This window comes from Prionailurus viverrinus, chromosome B4 (genome assembly GCF_022837055.1).
Source record: "Prionailurus viverrinus isolate Anna chromosome B4, UM_Priviv_1.0, whole genome shotgun sequence".
NCBI classification, from domain to species: Eukaryota; Metazoa; Chordata; class Mammalia; order Carnivora; family Felidae; genus Prionailurus; species Prionailurus viverrinus.
Window position 1 is genome coordinate 77,400,970 of NC_062567.1, and position 14,726 is coordinate 77,415,695.

The 14,726-nt window shown below is 50.7% G+C and overlaps 1 protein-coding gene across 6 annotated transcripts in view; it reads left to right on the forward strand.

The window, feature by feature from the left end:
• The window catches only part of HOXC4 (homeobox C4), a 50,679-nt gene extending 47,414 nt beyond the window's left edge, over positions 1-3,265 (forward strand). For 3 of the 6 annotated variants that reach the window (XM_047865787.1, XM_047865785.1, XM_047865786.1), the window contains exons 2-4: positions 409-525; positions 674-1,614; positions 2,109-3,265. In XM_047865787.1, coding sequence (XP_047721743.1) covers positions 1,176-1,614; positions 2,109-2,464 — 795 coding nt within the window. In that variant the 5' untranslated portion in view covers positions 409-525; positions 674-1,175 and the 3' untranslated portion in view covers positions 2,465-3,265. Of the gene's footprint in view, positions 1-3; positions 240-408; positions 526-673; positions 1,615-2,108 lie in introns of those variants that run through there. The other 3 variants (XM_047865789.1, XM_047865784.1, XM_047865788.1) reach the window with 2 other exon arrangements.
• The last annotated feature ends 11,461 nt before the right edge of the window (positions 3,266-14,726 follow it).

The window sequence follows — 14,726 nt, forward strand, 5'->3', positions numbered from 1 at the left end:
CAGCCTGGAGCTGCCCCTTGGGAGTGTGTGTTTACATGTAAACACATGTGTTACATGGATACAATCCCTGGCCGGAAGCAGGCTCTACCCACACAGGCCTCCCTCTCAGTTAGGTCGGCTCACTGTGGGGATGAAGAAAGAAGAGCGCTCAGGGCCGTGGCTGGGCACCATCACAGGGCACTGGTTCCTGGCAGATCCCACTTCTCCTCGCCCTAGGTCCTTAGGAACCAGCCCTGGAGGTAGTTGTAAGAAAGCAGCAGGCCAGACGGAAGGAGAGTGGAAACAGCAGCCAGCGGTGGAAGAGATCATCTGCTCTGGGGCTGGGGCAGGGAGGGTCAGTGGGTTCTAGGGGAGGAGGGCAAGGCTTCTGAACTCTGCTTTTGCCAACCACTTCCTGTCTCTCTTCAGCGGGGGCTCAACCCCCAGACTTCCAGAAATGACGTCAGAATCATTTGCATCCCGCTGCCTCTACCTGCCCGGTCCAGCTGGGACCCTGCCTCGCCGGCCCCATGGCCAGAGGGTTGGGTGAGTGTGTACGGGGAAGGGGGCTGGACTCTGGTATCCTTGGATGGGGGGCACCCCAGGCTCTCCAGCCTCCTGGGCTTAGCCTGGGCCCCTCCCCATCCAACCTCCACTCCAGTCCTCCTCATTCAACTTCCTCTTCCTGCAAAAGAGGGGCGCTGCCCGGTGACCTACACAGACTGAGACAGGATCGCCATGAATGGAGACCTCTGGAAAAGCTCAGGAGCCGAGGCCCAGGGGGCCCACCGGAGGCCCAAGGGGAGACCATGGGAGGGGGCTGAATCACAGCCTCCCGACAGCCCCCCAGTGCCCAGGCTTTGGAAGAGAGCTGGGGGCTTCCCATCTCCTTTTGCAGGGGAGGGCTGTCAGTCGGCGGCGTGCGCACTGGGGGCACCTCAGCCCCCGCCAGCTAACCCCACATCACCACCACCACCACCCCCAGCACCACCACCACCACCACCACACACAAAAAAAATTGGATACATTTTGAATAAAGCGATTCGGTTCCTTATCCGGGGACTGGGTTGCTCCGTGTGATTGGCCGGCGGAGTCACATGGTGAAAGTAACTTTACAGGGTCGCTAGCTAGTAGGAGGGCTTTATGGAGCAGAAAAACGACAAAGCGAGAAAAATTATTTTCCACTCCAGAAATTAATGATCATGAGCTCGTATTTGATGGACTCTAACTACATCGATCCGAAATTTCCTCCATGCGAAGAATATTCGCAAAATAGCTACATCCCTGAACACAGTCCGGAATATTACGGCCGGACCAGGGAATCGGGATTCCAGCATCACCACCAGGAGCTGTACCCACCACCGCCTCCGCGCCCTAGCTACCCCGAGCGCCAGTATAGCTGCACCAGTCTCCAGGGGCCGGGCAATTCGCGAGGCCACGGGCCGGCCCAGGCGGGCCACCACCACCCCGAGAAATCACAGCCGCTCTGCGAGCCGGCGCCTCTCTCAGGCGCCTCCGCCTCCCCGTCCCCAGCCCCGCCAGCCTGCAGCCAGCCAGCCCCTGACCATCCCTCCAGCGCCGCCAGCAAGCAACCCATAGTCTACCCATGGATGAAAAAAATCCACGTTAGCACGGGTAGGCAACTTTGCTTTTTGCTCTCCCCCTCCCTCCCCTCTTCCCCAGCGCTCCCCACCCTCCCCGGCCCCCTCCGGCCCCCGTCCTCCTTTCTCTCCTTCCCCCTCTCTCTCCAGGAGCGACTCTGGGTTAGCACAATTGAACTGGATTTACGAGCGAGAATGGGTAATTACATCCCCCATAAATTTTATGGCTTAGCTACTCTGGGCAGTCCGAGCCATGTGCTACGATCTGTTATGTATGTGTGAAAACTATGCTCGCTTTCTAAGGGCGCATAAATAATTCAGTGTCGTTACAATGAGGATTCCCCTCTTATTACACTACAAAGTCTCCAGCTTCCTTCAACTTCTTTATAACCCATTTAGCTTGATGACTTTATTTCCACCACCCCCTCCTCCTGTTCCACAGAGCTGAGGATGGGGTGAGGGTGGGGGGCGGGAGCCTGCTGCCTCTGAACCCCACTATTTGCTTTTCCCCTCCTCCTCCCCCCCCAGTGAACCCCAATTATAACGGAGGGGAACCCAAGCGCTCGAGGACAGCCTACACCCGGCAGCAAGTCCTGGAATTAGAGAAAGAGTTTCATTACAATCGCTACCTGACCCGAAGGAGAAGGATCGAGATCGCCCACTCGCTGTGCCTCTCTGAGAGGCAGATCAAAATCTGGTTCCAAAACCGTCGCATGAAATGGAAGAAGGACCACCGACTCCCCAACACCAAAGTCAGGTCAGCGCCCCCGGCCGGCGCTGCGCCCAGCACCCTCTCGGCAGCCACCCCGGGCACTTCTGAAGACCACTCCCAGAGCGCCACGCCGCCGGAGCAGCAACGGGCAGAGGACATTACCAGGTTATAAAACATAACTCACACCCTGCCCCCACCCCATGCCCCCATCCTCCCCCTCACACACAAATTGACTCTTATTTATAGAATTTAATATATATATATTTTTTGGTTCTTTTCTCTCTTCCTCCCACCTTATCCCTTGTCAATTCCAAACTGACAAAACAGATAAGCCCTCTGCCCTTCTCTCCCTTCCACTGTTAAGGACCCTTTTAAGCATGTGATGTTGTCTTAGCATGGTACCTGCTGGGGTTTTTTTTTTTAAGGCCATTTTTGGGGGGTTATTTATTTTTTAAGGAAGAAAGCTGCAAAAATTATATATTGCAAGGTGCGATGGTCTGGTTTGGGTGAATTTCAGGGGAAATGAGGAACAGAAAAAAAGGAAAGAGATTTTTAAGCCAATTCTCCTCCTTCTCCTCCTCCTCCTTCCCCCCTCTTTCCTTAGGCCTTTTGCATTGAAAATGCACCAGGGGAGGTTAGTGAGGGGGAAGTCATTTTAAGGAGAACAAAGCTATGAAGTTCTTTTGTATTATTGTTGGGGGGGGCTGGGAGGAGAGGGGGGAAGACAGCAGACAAAGCTAAATGCATCTGAAGAGCCTCTCAGAGCTGTTCAGTTTGAGGAGCCAAAAGAAAATAAAAATGAACTTTCAGTTCAGAGAGGCAGTCTATAGGTAGAAACCCCCCCCCCCATCGTGGTTATTGTGTTTTTGGACTGAATTTACTTGATTATTGTAAAACTTGCAATAAAGAATTTTAGTGTCGATGTGAAATGCCCCGTGATCAATAATAAACCAGTGGATGTGAATTAGTTTTACGTCAATGTCTGATGGTTTCTTTTTATCCCCTCCTCCTTCTGGCCTGATAACATCCCCCCTTCTCGATAGTTGCCTAAGTTTACTCTAAGCAAACACACAAATCTTAACTCTCCACTCCGTTTCCAATGTCCTTAGAAGAACCAGCAAGGGGGTTGGGGCAGGGGATCCTCAGAAGAGGGCATATGGAGGATTAGTGCTGATCTCTCCTGTCCCTTCCCTGAGTCTGCAGAGGCCAGACTCTTCTGGGGGTACTTAGAGTGGAGCTGGGAGGGCCTCACTTCTCTGTAGTTAGGTACCCTTCTTCTTTTTGTTGATTTCCCTCTCCCCTCTTCTCTTTTCTCTCTGCTGAGTAGGCCTGCCTGATTTACAGACAAGAAGGCAAGTTTAGGGAGTGGGACAGAGAAGAGTTTTCATCGTTTTGGACCCTTTAGGGATGAGGGATTAAGGAAGATGCCCCCTCAACAGAGTGTGCTCCTTAAAAGAAGGAAGATTTTGAGCTGGTGATTCTGTAGCAGTGAAGTGACCTGTCAGGGTGGCTTCTCTGTTTGTTTAGACTTGGAAAGAAGGGTGAAGTGGAGGCCAGAGGCCTGGGAGGCCCCCTTGCATGGGTAGGCCTCAAAGCCTGATGCCTGGAGATAATGAAGAACTTTTATTTTTTTCCATAACTTTTATCATGGACCTGCCAGGTGTTGAGAAAACACACAGGGAGAGGCAGGGACCACCCCTTTTCCTATAACCTCCCAGGTCCTGGCAGGGATTGAAGTTAGCTGAAACAAGGCTCTCCGGCTGTTAAAAAAAAATTTTTTTTTCCAGTTGTTTCCCCGGGGGCTAAAATGAGGGAAACAAACAAACAACAACAACCAAAACTGGCCTGGATTACCTGAATAATTAATTTAAGCCAAAGGCTCCCAAATAATCCTGATCTTGAAGACCAGGCCCTAAGCAAGGCCTGCTCAAATTTTTGCTTGTTTGTTGGGAGAAGGGGTGGGGGGTAGTATTTGGTGAGTTTCTCAGACAACTTATCCAAATTTCCGAATTGAGGTCTCCAAGAAGTAGAAGAGATGAGGGAGAAGAGATCTGGGATTTGTAGAGGAGCCAGGGATACCCTTATCCTCTCTCCCTAAATTCTGGAGTGGAAGGTAACAATGGGACCAGTTGTGAAAATCTGTTGTTCAGTATGCTTTGGATTTATTTCCTCTTGAACCACTTGCTGGCTGGTACTTGGAGTGGAGTGTGTGTGCATGTGTGTGTGTGTGTGTGTGTGTGTGTGTGTGTGTGTGTGTGTTGGGGGGAATCACTTGGTCCTGGAGGTCTACTTTCCCCTCCCTCAATGGTGCCCTGGAGACAGCAAAACATGCTGCCTACAGTGTGCGGAAGCAGGGCCAACAATTATCTGGAGTTATTTTATGTGATCAAGTGAATTAGGAGCCAAATCTGACTGTAGCTCCTATCATCTTGAGGCAATTGACTTTGGGGCAGTAAAAGGGGGTCTAACTGTGCTTGGGAAAAGGGAAAGAAGGTCTGGGGGGGGGCAACTTGGGTGTCTTTTCAACCCTGTAAGGAAGTTTAAATGGAAAAGGGGGGTGGGGAGAAAGAAAAGGAACTTAAGACCCATAGTCTTTTCTAACTTTGCTTCTTTGGTTTTAGAGGAATTTAATCCCCTCTCCTCCCAAAAGTGGAAGAGATGAAAGCAAGGAGGAGAAAAATTACCATCTTTTATTTCTTAAGCTTCTCTCTGAACTTGCGAAAGGGACGCTGTCTAGCGCAGGAAAACATCCGGAAAGGATTGGGACTGTTCCTTTATTTCCCCTTCTTTAGGGGCTTCTCTCTCCTCTCACACATACTGTACACATAGTTCTCTGTCCCGCTCCGTCTGAAAAGGGGAAACATTAGAAATCTGTAATTCTTGACCAATGAAACAAAACGAAACCCCCTTACATCTGAGTTTGTGAAGATTTTGGCCTCTGGCCTTCCCTCCAGTGGGCTCCATTCTCTCCTCTTTCCCCAAAGCTCTCCTTTCCTTGGACCTGACTGCCCAGAATGGGATCAGGGTGCCAGAGAGGGATGGGGTGGGGGGTGCGGAGGAGGGAGTGAGGGGCATGAAGGGCCGACCCTTTGGCCGGACCCCTAGTTCCAGAGGTCTGGGTCCCCGCTGCTGCTCCACTCGGGGCTGCTCCAGCCTCACTGGGAAGCCGAGGGCTGGAGTTTTTATTGAAGTTGGGTTGAGCAGAGGGGAAAGGCTGCTGGGGGGGTGGGGTGCGGGGAGGACGCAACCCAGGTTCACGGGGAGGACACAGCATTTTCTCTCCCATCGCCTTTATATTCGGCAGCGCCTCTGACCTCTCCCCCACCCCCATCTCCGACCCTCCCAAACCAGCCCTCGCTCAGCCCCTGGTCTCCAGATACGATGCCACTGCTTTTGTAGGGCTGGAGATTTCTTGCCCACAGTAATGGGAGAGGCAAGGCGCATGAATGCCTGCCAGCGCGTTGTATCTCTCTCTCCAATGGCTAAGTTAAAAGAAGACGGGGTGAAAGCGGCAACGCCAGTCTTCCAAGGTCCTTCTCTCCAAGCACCAGGAGATCCCCACAGGTCAAAAATCCCCTTGACATGTAAGTAGTTAGCACTCGATCTGCTCAGGGCAAGGAGTACAGCATTTGCAACTCTGTCTCGTTTTGCCATTCAGTTTTTAGCTCAACTCCCGATCTTGGGGAGGGAAGGCGGGAAATCCAGTCCTGATGGAGGGCTTCCGCTTGGGGGAAATGGAGTTTCTGGGCCGAGTCTTGTACCTGGGGAGTGATGAAACTTCGCTCCAAAAGGAGAAGGTGGGGAGGGAAAGTGAGCCTGGGGTGGGGGAAGGAATGGGGAACTTTACTTCTCCGAGGGCCTCTCGCTGCTGCTTGCATGAAGTTTCCTACAAAGTTTTCTCTGCAATCTGGGCATCAGCTTCTGGGTTGTTTTTTTTTTTTTTTTTTTTTCTCCTGCGTGGACTTAGCGGATTGCAGTGCAGAGCCGCCTTCCTGCTGTGAGATGGATGTGTATGTGTGTGTTTGGGGGAGTGGTAGGGAAGATAAAACAGGGGGTTCTCAGAGCTTGGGACCAGGGTACCCTCTGCTAGGCACCATTTGTCTGCTTGTCCAAGATTAGGGGAGACGGACTCCGAAGGGGGCCCTTGAAAGGTGGAGGGTGCTATGATGGGAGAAGCAGCATGCCGACGTGATTCCACATCTTTGCCTCTGCTTTTTGCCAAGTCCTGGGGGGAGCATTGGTGTTGCCCTCACAAAGCTCCTTCTCGTGGTTTTCCACAGCTTCTATCTGGTACCCCACCTTCGAAGAGCTAATTCTAAGAAACCCTTCCCAGCCTCGGAGAAAGAGACGAAGGATTCCCCCCCCCAACACCAGCGGCCATCAGAACAGAGAGGATATTTATTACCTCTCTGGATATCATTATCTAAGAATACAATTTTATGAACTTCCTAATCTGTTAGCTTGATTTATCTGGTGGGCAGAAGCCCAAAATAAACATTTGGGGGATTTGGTAGGAAAAAAAAAAAAGCCTTTGCCTCTGACCACTCTTTCTGGTAGAACTGATCACCCCCTACCAACTTGGCCTGCTTTTGCTACACCCCATAGAGCTAGCCCCATTTTAATTTTTCTCTGCAGCGCGTGACTGTTTGGGGTATCGGAATTTTAGCTGCCTCTTGGGGGTTAAAAATGGTAGGGTACACTGTGTGAACCAGAGACCTGAAGGGGTCCCTCAGCCACCTTAAAGTCTGTGTACCTCCGGGAGCTCAGATCCCTTTTGGCTTTGCTAGCAGGGAGAAACCAAGGTTTGCTCCTCTGCCCTCTAGGTCCAGGAGTCCCTTCTCAGACCTGGCTCTGTCTCCACTCCTAAGGATTTGTCTTCTCTTCTCTCTGCCATCAGCTCTGTAGCTGCTTTTTTAAAAAGGGTCCATCCAGCAACGGAGCCCACATCCGCGCAAACAGGGTCAAGGGCCTTTGCAGTTTCATCCTCTTGTAGACCCAGCTAGCTGATGAATTAAATTAGGAGGCAGAAAAGACAAGGATGGGTAGGGAGGGTCTCCCATGTTTGAGGGTGACTAGGGTTACATAGCCTAATAAATGGAAAGGACTATTTAAAATTTCCAGTCCCCAGCAGCAATGGCCAGATTTCCTAAAACGTAGGGCACTCCAGGGTCTGTTCTGCCAGCCGTGATGGGGATATGGGTCAAACCCAAAGAAGTGTCACCTCGGCTCACTCCTCCTTTCTGACCCTCTCTTCCCACTTCCAGCATCTAGAGAGGGAAGTATATTTGAACTTCCGGGGGCGAAGCGTTAAAACGGAGCGTGTGGGAGGCACTGCCAAACAGTCCGACCCCAGGTCCCCGCTGCCGGCCTCTGGCCTCCCAGGCAGCCGGTGCGAGAGAATGGGGCCCAGAGCGGCTGCCGCCACCGGGGGTCCCGGCTCCCTTCTGGAGCGACCGGGGTCCTGAGGATGGCGAGATGGGGCCGGCCCGGGCAAAGGTGAGGTGCGAGAGGCCGGCAGCGGCCCGGCGCCCCCTCCGGGTTCCACGCCACGGCCGCCCCGGGCGCCGTGTCGCCTTCGGCTGGGTCACGACCCCGGGCTCGGACCGCGGACAATAGGGCTCTGGGCGGGGGCCTCGGGCTGCGCGGCCGGCCGAGCGGGTTCACTGCGCGGTGAACTCCGCTCCACCTCCGGGGTCTCGCCCTTTAAGAGCCCAAGCTCCCCCCCCCCCCCGCCTTTTTTTTTTTTTTTTTGCCCTCTTCGGCCTTCATTTTTTTTTTTTTTCGTGGAAAATTGAGCACACTCTCAATTGCTCCTCGACCGACCGATCCCCCACAGTTACCACCACCGAATGAGATTTCATTTTCGCTAGCAATGAATGCATACTTTTCCCCGAGTTACAAGAGCGGGGAAATGGGACCCTCTCAAGATTTTTGTGGGCACAGAGAGAGAAGCATCCCAGGTCATCAAACCAACAAATGGTCTCCTCCATCACAGGAATTCCAGGCCAATGGGTCCTCCCGGCACCTCCACCCCAACTCAGGAAGAATTGCTTCCCTCTTCCCCTGGCCTTTGTCTCTGGGCACTAGATTAGGATTAGGGCTCTTATAAAAGGGGGAATTTGCTCTTAAATCTGATGGGCAGGGACAGGGCTGGGTGATCCACGGGAGGGTGGGGTAGGTACAGAGTGAGTAACTTGGGAGATGTCCCCCAACCAGTTTGTTCTTGTTCGCCCCATCTCTCCCCATCCCTACGATGGCCTGGCTCTTGTTTGTGACTCTGTCCCTTTTGTCAGTTGCACAGTGTTTGTAACTTTGCGCGTGTGGAGTCCTTCTACTCAGCTAGAATAGACCTTGGAAAATATGGTTGCTGAATAGCAGTTGGTTCTAGCTGGAGGCAAAAAAGGAAGGCAGTTTGGTGACAGGAGAAAATGGGGGAGGCATGGAATATTCCCCATGTACATTTGCTCCCGTCTTTCCCCAGCCCCCCACCTCAAGCCCTGTCTTGCCTGAGCAAGCTCAAAGGTCACATGGAGAGATGTGTGCCTCCCCCCACCCCTCGTTGGAAACCTTTCTTCTTGGACTCTGTCTCTCTGCCGATTTCGACCCATTTTGCAATGTGACTGCCTGCAGCCCTGCTTGTCTTTGCTCAGCTGTTTCAAGGTCTCTGCCTGGCATTTCTACTGCTTCCAGTGCTCGGTGTTTCCTCATATCCCTGCTGCTCTGCCCCTTTCATCCTCCAGCAATCCTCTAGGACATTCCCCAGCCCCAGTGCTCCTCCTAGAACTCCCCTCCAACTGAGAAAGTGGAGAAGAAGAACCAAAAGGTGGGGGGCGGGCAGCAATCTGGAGGGACAGCTGACGTTCAAAGGTTCCTGGCTGAGCCTCCAGTCCAGGCCACCTCAGGGGCTGATCTGACTGCTCCAGAGCCAGCAGCAAATAGAGCAAGGTTTTACAGCCTGGGCAGATGTCTGCTTAGCCAACTCACTCGGATTCCCCTTTATCTCCTCCACCAAAGAGGCTCCAATCCCCACTATACCTTTGTTCTCTTTCCTTTCCCCCCACCTCCCCCTCCTCTTCCTCCGTTTGATCCTGCCTTTCCCCCTCAAATTATTTCTTTAGATCTGGAAGCATCTGTTCCTGCCTGCCCCTCCCCCCCACACCCTCCTTTCCTCCTTTTCCTCCTCCCTCCACTTCTGGGAATCAAAGAGGCCCCCAAATGGAGGGCCTCTGGCTTCTAGAGGGCTCTGCTACCCCAGGGCTCAGAGACCTGTGAGGCCAACCCTTGAGAAGCTTTCCCAACCCCAAGTCACTTGAATCTCACCTTCCCAGCTGGAGAGGCACCCCCCCCCCAAAATGGTGCAGTCTGAGTCCCGGCCCCCAGGGATCAGTCTCTTCTCTCACTGGGACAGCTATCCATTAAATTCAGGTAAAAGCAAGGTATCTGAGGTCAAAAGGTTTGGTGCAGAATTTTTAAATAATTGCCCCAGTTCTCTGAGGGCTGTTTTGGGCTTCAGAGTTTGAACGTATCTTCCTATCCTGACCACAGAGGGGAGATGGCCTTTCCTAACCTCTCTGTCTGGTCATTCTGCCCCTTCCTTTGATGGCAAACACATTCTCTGAGCAATTAGAATGTCCCTCAATAGCTCCCAGAATTCCGTAACCCAAACTGAAGAAATCAAGACAGTGTCCGTACTGTGCACACTGGAGGGCCTCTTTTCTCTATCTCTCAAAAAAGAAAAAAAGAAAAGAAAAAATGACTCCCTGAGATCCTCCTTTCCAACACTCATATCCAGGAATGTGTGGTCTCCGAAGCTTAAGGAGAGTACGGTAAACCCAGTCAGGGTAAATAATAGGCTATCTTTTCCTCTGTGTGTCAATCCAGTTGGGTCTGAGTCCAGATAATTCAGGCCAAGACTCTTGAACTCTGCCTGGGAGACCTGTCTTTAGCAAGAACCCACTTCATATCCCAGAGCCCCAGACTGGAATAATCCCAAGGTCTTTGCCCTAGTGCCCACAGTTGAAAGCTGGTAGGAGAGCATAAGTTCCCCTCCTCCCTTCCTTCCCTCCAGCTCCTTCCCGAGATTTAGCCTTGCCTGGCATCCTGCTCCCTCTTCTGTCCTTGAAGACCAGTGGTTGGCCAAGAGCCCCAGATTCATGCTCCCCGTGGCTTGCCACTCAGTTTCCATGGCAATGAGAGGCAACTGAACTATTCCCCCCTGTCCCTCAACTGTTTGGATAGACCCATACCAGCCAGAATGTTCTCTGGGGGAACCTGACCCAAGAAAGATACAGGAGGTGGTGGGAGTCTGCATTTTGTTATGGAATTTTTGCTAATGGGGACGGAAGAGGAAAGACTGGGAAGAGAGTCCCTCCCTCCAGCCTGTAATTTCACACAGTCCTTTCTCTCTGCACACGTTTACCTACAGACACACCCTCAAAACACTCATGACAGATTCATGCTAGGACCTCAACACATTCGTTTCTTCTGTTCCTGCATGTGTGGGTAGGTGACTTTGTTGAAGGCGCGCGCGCGCACGCGCGCGTGTGTGTGTGTGTGTGTGTGTGGAGGTGATTTGTGACACAACAACATCCCAAGTAGAGCGCCTATGAAGTAACTTCTTTGACTTATCCCTGGTAATCGAGGCTTTTGCTGTCCCCTGTTCCCCGAATGCTGCTCAAAAAGGCTTGCTCCTTTACTGGAGATCCTGTGGCCTGAGGACTCACCCTTGATCCTGCAATTGGGCTCCTTAGGCCTTGGGTGGCTATAGAGGCAGGTGGAGTTAGAGGCCTCCGGACGATAAGATTCCTCACCAAATACTTTCACTTGTTCACAGTTCAATCAAAACCGCAAACATGTATCTAACCCTCTAGTCTGCACTACTCTGCTCGGAGGCAGGACCTAGGAAACCACTGCCACGGCCACACTAACAGCAGCGACTGCAGAATAGTTCTCTCCTGAGGTTGCTAACTGCCTTACAGCGGCATTGGAGGAGTAAGTGGGTTAATGTATGAAAAGCACTTCGAAGAGTGCCTGGCACACAGTGAGCTTTCAATTAGTGCTATTCTCCGCCTCCTCCTCCTTCTTCCTATTATTATTATTAACAATAATAGGCATTTTCTTAAGCGCTTACTATGGAGCAGGCACTGTGCTAAATTTGTTATCTTACTTGAGCCTCATGACCACACTGTAAGGAAGCTATTGTATTCCCTTTCTACCCAAGAGGAAGTTGAGGGAGGCCCAGGAGGGTAGAGATATGCCCCATGGGCAGAGCCAGGACTCCAGTCAGACTTGCTGGACTTCCAGAGTGGGCACTCTGAACTCCTCCAATTCTTTGCTCGTGATGGACATGGGCACTGGCCTTCAGGATGCCATGAGGTTGGCAGGGACCATTGGTGAGGTTGTGGGGCAGCGCCAGCCTGGGCGCAGGCAGGGCCTACAGTAACCTCCGGTTCTTGCCATCGACAGGCTCTAACCCCAGTGGTTCTCGAACTTTTTGGTCCTCACACTCGTGCACTGTCTACACTCTTAAAAATTATTGAAATCTCAAAGAGCTTTGAAAAATACTATCTCTCAGGATTTACCTTATTCGAATTAAAACTCACACCTTCTAAAAATCTTCTCAAAAAAGAAAATAAAGCTCTTACATGGTAACATAACTAACTTTTGGGAAAAATAACTATATTTGCCAAAACAATTTAGTAAAAAGGATGTCCTCGTTTCGCATTTAGGCAAATCGCTTTTCTTTTTTAAAGCTTAGTTATTTATTTTGAGAGAGTGAGGGCGGGGGGAGGGGCAGAGAAAAAGGGAGAGAGAGAGAGAATCCCAAGTAGGTTCCACACTCAGTGCAGAGCCCCAAAACCACGAGAGCATGAACTGAACCGAAATCAAGAGTCGGATGCTCACCCGACTGAGCCACCCAGGCACCCCTACGCAAATCTCTTTAATGTCTAGCTGAGAAGACGAATGGATTCTCACGCCTGTTTCTGCATTGAGTTTGCTGCAATACATTCATTGTTTTGGCTGAAGGATACGAAGTACAGAGCCTCACGCAGATAGGTAGTTGGAAGAGGAGGGACCTCTCTGAGAGCTCCTGAAAGGGTCTTCAAGAACCCCCAGGGGTCCTTGGGCCACATTTTAAGAAACACTGATCGAACTGACTGAGCTAACCAGCAGAAGCCACTCCATAACACTTACATTGGACACCGTTTTAGCTCATTAGTGGTGTTTCTGACTCTAAAACCTATCATCATTTCACGATTCCATGCCGTCTTTGGAATGTGTTATCTTAGGCAGTCGATTCAATTTTTCTGTCCCATGGATTCGATGAACAGATATACAGGCATACGTGCATATATGTTATGCATGTCATAGATTCATCGCCATCATTTTTAGTATGACAGTGTGGGGTAAAATACAAATTTATAGGCAAAAATGGCCTTCCTGCATTTAGCGTCGTTTGAGATGGGCAGCTTAGCTATTAATATCAGTCTTGTCTTTCAGGAGGAGAAACTGAGCCAAAGAGAGTGATGTGACTTGCTGAAGATCTATGCTCAGCAAGTGGTGGAGAGTAGACTAGAACTCCTGCCTTCTAACTCCTACACCTGCACTGACCTACTCTAGAACCCCTCTCTCTAGAGACACGGCTGTGTAACGTGTACCGAATGTGGATGTACACCACGCACGAACTCTTTAAGGAAGCATATGTGACAGTTATATTTATCTGAACATATCTGTGTGTAAGAGGAGAAAACTATCTTGTACCTGCGCGCAGAGTTGCAGTTTTTGTCAAGAGGTACAGGGCACCAGCCTGACAAACTCTCCACGTGTCTGTGGTCCTGGGGCTTGATCCATCCATCGTCGGGAAACATTTCTTCCTTCCAGGTCCCCTGTTGGTACCTTCTCACTGAGGGTATGTAAATTGCCCAGATCTTCACACGAGAACACAGAACCGATGTAACGATCCGATCCCCTTCTTCCCCGCCCCCTCCAGCCCACACGTTGTGTCTAACACATCTTTTCAAAATAAGTGATCTAGAAGCGTACAACAAAGGAAAGCAGAGCTGTGTGAACGGAGGTGGGGAGCCCTTGGGGGTCCAGATACTTGTCTGGGTAAGCCCCGTGCAAATGTATGAGCAAGTGGAGTCTTAGTTGTTTCATTAACGTAATAGGTATTTATTCACAAATTCTGTATTTTATGGCTGCACGAGGCTCACGTTTACGCAGGATCCAATGAGAAGAACCTTTGGTAGGAAGTCAGGCTGCCTGAATTCTGCTCCCGGTTGCCTCAGGCAAATCCCTTACCCAGCCAGAGCCTTCACTTCCTCACCTGTGTAATGGGGGGAAACAATTATAGCTACATCTCTGGATGAGGAGTGCAGGGGAAAAATAGTAGGAGATGCCTGAGTGGACACGATTCTTTTTCTACTATTGAAAAGTCCAGGGGCGCCTGGGTGGCGCAGTCCGTTAAGCGTCCGACTTCAGCCAGGTCACGATCTTGAGGTCCGTGAGTTCGAGCCCTGCGTCAGGCTCTGGGCTGATGGCTCAGAGCCTGGAGCCTGTTTCCGATTCTGTGTCTCCCTCTCTCTCTGCCCCTCCCCCATTCATGCTCTGTCTCTCTCTGTCCCAAAAATAAATAAACATTGAAAAAAAAATAAAAAAAAAAAAAAAAGAAAAGTCCAAACACGATAGCAGAGAAAATAATATGAGCAGACTCTCATATACCCGTCACCTCACTTTAACAATGATCAGCCCATGGCCAATCTAATTTTTATCTAGATCGAACCCAACACTACCTCATATATTTTGAAACAAACCTCAGACGTCATGTCATTTCTTCTGTGAACAATGCAATGGATGTCTCTAAAAGATGAAGACTTTTTTTTTTTATAACATAACCACAATATGCTTCTCATAACCACCTAAAAAATTTTTAGTAAAATTAGCTTTCAAAGAGTGGAGAAAGGGCTTTAATAACTCAGACCAGCTGTCTCCCCTGTGCCTGGTGCTCAGAGTTGACGAATATCAATAAGGGAAAAGGTAGATGAGGTGCCTGGGAGGCTCAGTTGGTTAAGCGTCCGACTTCGGCTCAGGTCATGATCTCATGGTTCATGAGTTCGAGCCCCGCATAGGGCTCTGTGCTGACAGCTCAGAGCCTGGAGCCTGCTTTGGATTCTGTGTCTCCCTCTCTCTGCTCCTCCCCTGCTTACGCTCTGTCTCTCTCTCTCTCTCAAAAATAAATAAACATTAAAAAAATTTTTTTTTAATAAGGGAAAAGATAGAATGGGCAGGAAATGATAAAGTCTCCTCTTCTATTCCTGTCTTAAATTCTCAGTTCACCTCCAGACACTCCCTTCCACTCATTAGGTCCATTAAAAAATGGCCTGAGAGGGGATCCTGGAGGTCTAGAGCTGGTGGAGGCTGCCAGAAGGGGCCCA